Source organism: Drosophila grimshawi, unplaced genomic scaffold (assembly GCF_018153295.1).
Source record: "Drosophila grimshawi isolate 15287-2541.00 unplaced genomic scaffold, ASM1815329v1 contig_311, whole genome shotgun sequence".
Taxonomy (NCBI): domain Eukaryota; kingdom Metazoa; phylum Arthropoda; class Insecta; order Diptera; family Drosophilidae; genus Drosophila; species Drosophila grimshawi.
In genome coordinates, this window is record NW_025063098.1 from 20,362,438 (window position 1) to 20,370,864 (window position 8,427).

Sequence of the window (8,427 nt, forward strand, 5' to 3'; positions counted from 1 at the left end):
TTTATTTATATTAAATGATTTATTTATTTTACTAAATGTATAATGTAATGTATATTTATTAAGTGAGCAAATTGCACTTTACGCATTGATTGACCGCAATACAATTGGGGAACATACAATAGGAAACCTGTATCTGCAATGCAAATCCCATAAACAGGTTTTTTATTTTAATGAGGTGATCAAAAGCCGGATTGTGTTAATGACGTGTTTGTATTGTGAAACTCATCTGAGTCGATCTCTACGCGCAATCATCGTAAGTTCAAGATTATCTCTCTGTCTTATCACATCGAGACACAAATTTACGTACAGAAATAGAGAGAAAGAGAGAGAGAGAGAGAGAGAGAGAGAGAGAGAGTCAGAGAGGGAAAGCTACCAGTACGCTGTGAAGCTTTTAATCTAAAGCTCAACGATGGGCATTTCTACGAGTTCGTCCAGTGTATCTTATTAGCTCCAAGCTTCCCAGCGGTAGTCTTAAATTAAATTCGGTCGCGTTCACAGCACTTGAATTGCTGGTTTGAGCAGCTAGCAATACTGGCTCACAAGTTTGTCTGGCATCCGTAGGAAAGATTTAAAAAGCGCTAATCAACCGCAGTGCGGCTTTTTGACCGAAAGTCAAGGTTATCACAACTTCAGAAGCCGAGGTTAGTTAAAATTTCTATATTTTGGCAAATTGTTGTGTTATTTTGGAAAAGCCCCATGAACGCATTTGCATATTTCATTTGACGTCATTGTTTACTTGGAATTTTTAATAGTAGGTCAGTCATATTTATTGTTATCATTTTTAAGTGTGCTTGACTCGATTTAACAATATATTTACTGGGTTTTTTTTTTGTTTAATTGTTGTTGAGAACTAAAATGAGTCAAATTACTATATATACATTTGTAAATGCATACTTTAATCGTAGATTATATATTGCTCATATCACATAAGAAGAATCGATATAAAACTGGTATGAAACTTTCCAAATATTGCACATTACTTAGCGAGGTCGGACAACTTTGTTGTTGGCATTGTTTAAAATAATTTGCAACTTTCAAGTTGTTTGAGATCATTAATTTGAATAAATTAAAGTTATTTTATTATTTACTTTATTTTGTTAAAAATGTTTATAAGCAAACTAATTACGCTATTTATTTTGCAGATCAATATGGATAAACATCTCGAATTGGCTGTTTTAGGCCTGGTTTTACTTTCATGTGTGTATGCTCTTCCCCAGGGTGCTTCAAATGTGGATAAAAACATTATGGATATCTTTAACACAAGTCCAAGCATACCAAATCAGTCGCAACGCCAGAACGGGTTCGCTGAGGTCGTTACACCCGTTCCCATAGATCCTTCGAGTCCGGTGATTGATTTCACATCAGTCAGCGGCAAGACGTCAACTTGTAATTGTGTGCCCTACTACATGTGCGATCCCTCGACGAATAGCATTACTGAAGACGAGTCGTTTGATGGGTTTGGAAAGATTGATATTCGCTTCGGCGACAACGACCCCATTTGCCCCGCATCTATAGATGTTTGCTGTGAAGGCAATCGCACACGCGATGTGGTCTTGAACCCAACGCCCCTGGATAAGAGACCGAACCAACCGCGAGGCTGTGGAATTCGAAATGTTGGTGGACTGGACTTCGAGCTAACTGGCGCCACACAGAATGAAGCCGGTTTTGGCGAGTTTCCATGGACTGTAGCCTTGTTGCACACCGGCAATTTTAGCTACTTCTGCACCGGTTCGCTCATCCATCCCCAGGTGGTGCTGACTGCTGTGCACTGTTTAACAACACATGCACCGGGTAGTTTCATGGTACGAGCTGGTGAGTGGGATACACAAACGACCAGGGAACGTCTACCATATCAAGAGCAAACGGTACAGCGAATCATAACACATCCTCGATTCAATAGCAGGAACGTAGCCAATGATTTTGCACTCGTTATACTTTCTCAAGAATTCACACTGGATGATCACATCAGAGTGGTTTGCCTGCCCGAACACGGCACCAATCCTGTACCGCAGACCACCTGCTTCTCCACCGGTTGGGGCAAGGATGTCTTTGGCGTTGCTGGCAAATTCAGTGTTATCATGAAACGAAAGCCGTTGCCAGTGGTTGAATTCAATAGCTGCCAGGCACAGCTGCGAAATACGCGACTTGGACCTAAATTCGTTTTGGATCGGTCTTTCATGTGCGCTGGCGGACAGCTAGATGTGGATACCTGTCAAGGCGATGGCGGCGCACCGCTTGTATGTCCAATTGGATTACCATCTGAGAATCGATACCAGCAGAATGGCATTGTGGCCTGGGGTATTGGATGCAATCAACCAGTGCCAGCTGCCTACGCTAATGTTGGCGTCGCTCGTGATTGGATCGACCAGCAAATGCTGGCCAATGGCTTCGGTACTAATACATATACACCCTAAATTGGATTGCATTTAGATTGTGTTAAGCTATGGAATTAAATGATATGATATGATGATGATTAATAATAAATACCGACAATGCATACAGCTCACAACCCCAGCGAGTATACGTCAGCTAGTTGTAGTATTTAGGAATGAGTGGTTTCTATCTTTTGATTACGTTGAGAAAGTTTAAGGAGCAGTAACTCGGCTATGGAAAAACTCAAAGAGTGCACTTAAATTAAAGTACTTTCAGTAACCATTGTTATTTTAAGACTTGAATGCAACCATAAAATACAAATGGTAAAGAATGTGACTTTAATTAAGAATTCCGACGGCGGCAAATTAAGTTAAAGAAGCAAAGAGACGCATCCTAAGCCTGAAATGGTGTCAAAAATTCTTCTCACTTGAAAACCACCCACAAAGTGTTGCAATTATATTTGTCGTGCATGCGCTGCATGTGCGGGTAGTCAGCTGAGCAAAGCACACACACACATACACACACACACGCACGCTCACACATAGAGACACACACATAAGCAAAACGCCGGAGATGGCTGAAATGGTGACGATGGCACCGCCCGCACCTGCATTTGAATTGCAGCATCTGGATGCAGCTGGTGCCACCAAGCCGAGTCTCATTTCAGTCCGCTGTGTGCGTCCGTCTCCCCGGACTGTTCGCTGCTCGTTAACCGTGCAGTGTACGAAGTATAAGGTGACTGAGTCACTGTATAACTGTAACATAACATGTGCTTAACCCAAAAGCAGACGCACCCTATCACCAAACGCCACATGCCACACACCGCACCCGGCATGCCACACGCTAACATGCCACCCAGTCACATTGCCACCAGACACCGACCCTCCAACGACATGTTACAGCCTAATTGCAGTTTTTCAAATGTTGCAGTTGCTTCCGAAAAAATTAGGGTCATGGAATTTTAAAGGCGCCTTTACTATTGGAGTAGCTGGTTGTTAAAGGGCACAGGCGCGCATTGGTCGTTGGTAGCGGATGTAAAACGAGTTTGGCTTGGCTTCGCTTGGCTTGGGAATGCTCTTGTAATGCCATTGGAATGTCAGCTTCTTCTTCGGGGAAGCACTTAAATAAAATTCCCATTATCACTCTTAGCACAGAAGCATCAAGTGCAGAGCCGAATGTGTGGTTCAGTTTTCGATTTAATTTTAACGATTATTAGTATTCAGCATCTTAAGAAAATTTAACTCGCTCCAAGCTTAATAGCTTCCCACCATTGACAATATTGTTAGCGATTGAGAATCGCAAATTTTACTGAAATGTTGTCATATGGTTATTAGCAATAACTTAAATGAGCTTTCAGGTTGTGGCTTAAGGGCTGGTAGCATAAACCACTTAATCTTTGGCGGCTGAGAACGCAGTCCGGAATCCGGAATTGAAATGATTGGCATAACGACGTCAGCCAGCTGCGGCTATAATAACTTAAAGAGCATTTACCAACAGACACGGCAGGCAATTCCCATCTTCACTCTAACCACTTACCCATTACAACATTACCCGATCTCTGGTGAGGTGGTGGCATGACTAACGCAATGGAGAAAGTTTCAGCATAAGGCCATCACGGCCTGCATAAATTCCATAAGGACACCGTCAACTTCCACAGCCACCCGCTCCCACCTCGTCCCCCACTCTGCCTATGCGTCGATTGCGGTGCCGGTGCTTAGGCGCCGTAAAATAGTTGAAATATTTGAAGAACTTTTACTGACTTAATGAGGGCTTAAATGGCTTGCATTTGTATATGCAATTGTTCGTAACTGCTTTCATTTCAGTTTTCGAGAGGCACATATTGTTTTCAATAAATTTTTCAAAATTAATGTTAATGCCAAAAATCTCTGAGGAAGTATGTGGATTTCAAGTCTCCAAAGCGTAATTATCAGATAATTTTGTTTAATTGCTTCGTTTGCATTTTATTAAGAAAACCAGGTATATTTTGTTATTAACAATCGATTATGAAATCAAAATGAACTTTTTCGACATTCTCTATTTAAAAAATATTATGTGCTTTTGATCTTGAGGTTAGGCCAGGACAAAATCAGATTCCCCATAGAAATCTCTTCAGTTTTGGCAAAATTATGGAACCACAAAAAAATCTGCATTTTACAGCATGCCTTTAGCAAAAATAATACGATTATGGAAAAGTTATTAGTCCGTTGAATTTAATGCATATTCAATACATTTCCATACAACATTTTATCGGGTTGACTTTACTATTTTTGTGTAAAACTCCGACTTACAAATGAAATAAATGAAACTTTCCAAACGAACTAACACAAATTGGAAGCAAAAACTGATGGCAGCCCGGACTGATTGGCGAACAGGAGCTGAACAGAAAGACGGACAAGCTGCCGTGTACAAATACGTGAAAGAAAAGATGAAATTCTCGTTGCAGGAAAATGTTCCATTAATTTTTACATACAATGACCTGAATCAGCGTTTTTGGTGTTTCGCCTCCATTCTGGGGCTACGCCGCGACGTGGGCGTGAGTAGGGACAATGACTTCACCAATTACTCGGGCAGGAGGATGCAGACGTGAGTGTGGCTGAAGCTTGCTTCCCAATGAATTCGGGCTCAGGTGGGGAGTTTGCGCATTTGCCATTGCAGCACAGCATGCAACGTGGTGGTGCTGAAGCTGAAAAGCGTCGCTTGGAACGTGCAGAGAATCTAAAAACAATTTGTAAAAAGGCTGTGGATATCTAAGGGAACGTGCAGGATGCTTGAAATTAAATAAATTATAACACACCGATGATGATATACCCTTCGCAGGCTGATTAAATAAAACTATCAGAACGGAAACAAAATTTAAAGTTCCTAAATTGTTTCTTCCTTCTTTTAAAGATGATGAAGGTATTTTGATCGTCTCTCTTGGCCTCTCATTTGTCAACAAGTACTTTTGCTCAATTTTAAATTCATCATGTTGCAAACAACGTCGCATAGTTTTAATACATATTGCTGAGCTGTAAATGAATTAACTGGCCAGCCAGCCACTCACAATTTTGCTAGCCTTTCATTTGTAGCTGCAGACTAAAAATAAGGCAGTGCCAACTAAATTACTTATATGTGAATGTGGTTAAATATATTTCCCTGGCAGTAAAGGTCATGAGTCGGGTGACCTTATATTGACTTAAGCTCCACACATTGCATTATTTATTCTGGTCTGATTATAGAGTTGTTTGTGGACAAGTTGAAAATTTTGAGTCCCTAGACTAAGTTGCAAAAATGTTTAATGCATAACTGACAATGTTGGCTGACATGGACTGAACATAATTCAAGACGTCAGCATTGAAAATAATGTAAGTGCATTTCTGATATAGTATTTTGGTTCGCTTTTCATACCTTACACTTATGCTTTGTACATTGTGCACTTAATAGTACGCATGATTTAGCAACTAAATATGTTCCTATTATATGATTGTTGCGAACAATAAATTCTGGATGCACATTTATGTACATGTAAGGTAAGTAGCCAAATAAATGTTCTAAACGTTCTAGTCCTTAGACAATGCATATAGATATGGGTATCTGTGAATGTGTATTGAATTGCAAAAACAACTTAAAACCCAAGTGCTTTAACGTTTTTATTTTGTGTTTCGCTTACTGATTTTATGAAACGAACGAAAAACATTTCGGCAAATCATGGTAAATGACCAATGGGTAAGACCACCCAGTGTGCTGTGTTAAACTGGAATGCTACGTAAATATATTTTTATGTGTGCATGTGTATACATTTTTGCAGGAGCGTAGCCTTTATTTTTCGTTGTCTGTTTTAGTTTTAAATTCTGTTGATCATGTACAATATTTATTGTTTAAGCTGCCGCTGCTAACGAATAAATAGCTAACAGAAAAACAAGATTTGAATACACTCCATGGGACTTCGGTAGATTCGTAAAAACGTTAAAATATAATAATAAAAACAATTATTAGGTAAATATATTCAACATTGAATATTTGCGGAACAAAGTCACATCCATATGCAATCAATACGCTTTCGATGCAAAATTAAACACTTTTTTTTTTTGGTTTTAATCCCTTTCTACGCCACTGAATGTATCTGCGACCATATAGACTATATCTGTAAATGCTTGTGTATACAGTTGTATGTATCTGTTATTGTTGCTGATGCTGGTATTGCTGGCCATTTTAACATTGTTTTATGGTTTTGGCAGCATTTAAACAGCGAATTCATTAAATTCCTGCACAAAAGTGGAGTACGCCCTTCTGTCAGTGAAACAAACACAAATCAATGCACATATATTTTGTAACTGCATATACTACATATGTAAACTTTTTCCCTATTTCTAATTTATATCATATACGAGAGCTAAAAAAAAAAATAGCAAACGCCAATTCTCGCGTTTAAACAAAGATAGCAAGCAATTTAAAAGACTTGTATATAAATGCTTTTAGAATTTTCAATTTTGCTTTATTATCTTATTGTTTGTTGCTTTGGCTGTGGCATTTCATTAGGTGTAATATTGTGCCCGACTCATTTGCAGTAGAAATTTATTGCAAAGTGCTTGTGGCTATTTAACGTTTTTAATTGAAAAAGTTTTGTTTTTGTTGTCGAACCAAGAGCCAGACTCCCCAGGTCTTCTGCCTAGCTTCTGCTTCTGATTTGTAGAACTGAGCAGATACGTCGGTTGGTCACTGCTGGTAACCGTTGTCTAAGTTGCTGTGGCTGTCAGCGACAACTACTTGCAGCCACTTATCATAATTAGCCCTGTGCTAGTGGTGCAAATGAAGAAGTTTTGCCTCAGCATGCTAACCAGAGGTGCCCACTTGCTACACAGGCCCATTAACAACTTATTGCCATTGGATCGCTGGGTGGTTGCGCGATTGGGTGGCTCTACGGCTATTACGCTTAACTCCGGTCATGCCGCTGCCGACAAAGGAAGCTCTCGTGAATAAATTTTCATAACGAGAGACAGTCAGTCACTCACTCTACTTATTGTTTATTGTAAGAGCTGCTTCATCATTATTGACAGACGTAATCAATTGCAGTCCATTAGACTTTGCAGTTGGCTGCAGAAAACAACCATAATGAAACAAGCCAACTCTTGAATATTACTGTACAGTTTGGATACAGGGCATATCCACAGAGAATATCCATACTGCACAGTAATTTTCTTTTCTGTTCTGTTCTTTATTAACGTTGGTAAGTAAAATGCGATTGTAAATTATTTAGTAAGCAACCATTCTTTAAAAAAATGCCAATTTATGTATTCATAATAAGATTTTGACGATAGAACTTAATTCTGGCAGTATTATACCTTAGTCACGAATTTTGTTACGCATTGATGAAGACGTCTCCAATCCCAGAAGGTCATGTTTCTTTAGCGTAGCTAAGAAAGGCGAAATTTCTTGAGTTTTTTTAGACCTTAGCAAACTAAGTTTTCCTATTTATTTTGAATGTTTATTGCTATTTACGGAAAGGTTGTACTTTTATCAGCACTGGAATTGACAAATTCCGTAATTTGATTTCGATGTATACTTCAAAGACGATATTGCTGTTGTATTTATGTATACTTACCACACCGATAACACAATAAATGAATTCAATTATAATAATACGTATATTCGTTTATTACCCTGTTTCATGATTAAGCCCCAAAAATTATAAATAATTAATAACAAAATGTTTACATATGTTTTTGATTTGGTTTCTGTGGGAACTGAATAATCTCATTAAATTTGTCCTGGTCTCCCGTTGAGTTCATTACCGAACATTTTTGCAATGGCAGCATATTATATTTGGTTCGGAAATGAACAATTACTGAAATGTTTTTGAATTAGAAGAAACACTTAAATCGCTAATGCAGACAAACGCATCTATTTGCGATTATTTGGCTGGCTCTCTGTTTGTGTTTAACAATCTCTAAAGTTTTTCAACTATTCTTGTAGTATGTATGATTCATTTTCTTTCACTATGAACGATTATATAGTTAGCACATTTAATATGTGAATGGTATTTAATAACTGATGTATTTATTGTGTACTTAATGT

At 38.7% G+C, this 8,427-nt stretch overlaps 1 protein-coding gene across 1 annotated transcript; it reads left to right on the plus strand.

Moving 5' to 3' along the window:
• Positions 1-443: 443 nt before the first annotated feature.
• LOC6567299 (phenoloxidase-activating factor 2) lies at positions 444-2,509 on the plus strand. The gene is made up of 2 exons (XM_001993583.2): positions 444-641; positions 1,143-2,509. The coding sequence occupies exon 2, from the start codon at positions 1,149-1,151 to the stop codon at positions 2,412-2,414; it is 1,266 nt and encodes a 421-aa protein (XP_001993619.2). The 5' UTR covers positions 444-641; positions 1,143-1,148; the 3' UTR covers positions 2,415-2,509.
• The last annotated feature ends 5,918 nt before the right edge of the window (positions 2,510-8,427 follow it).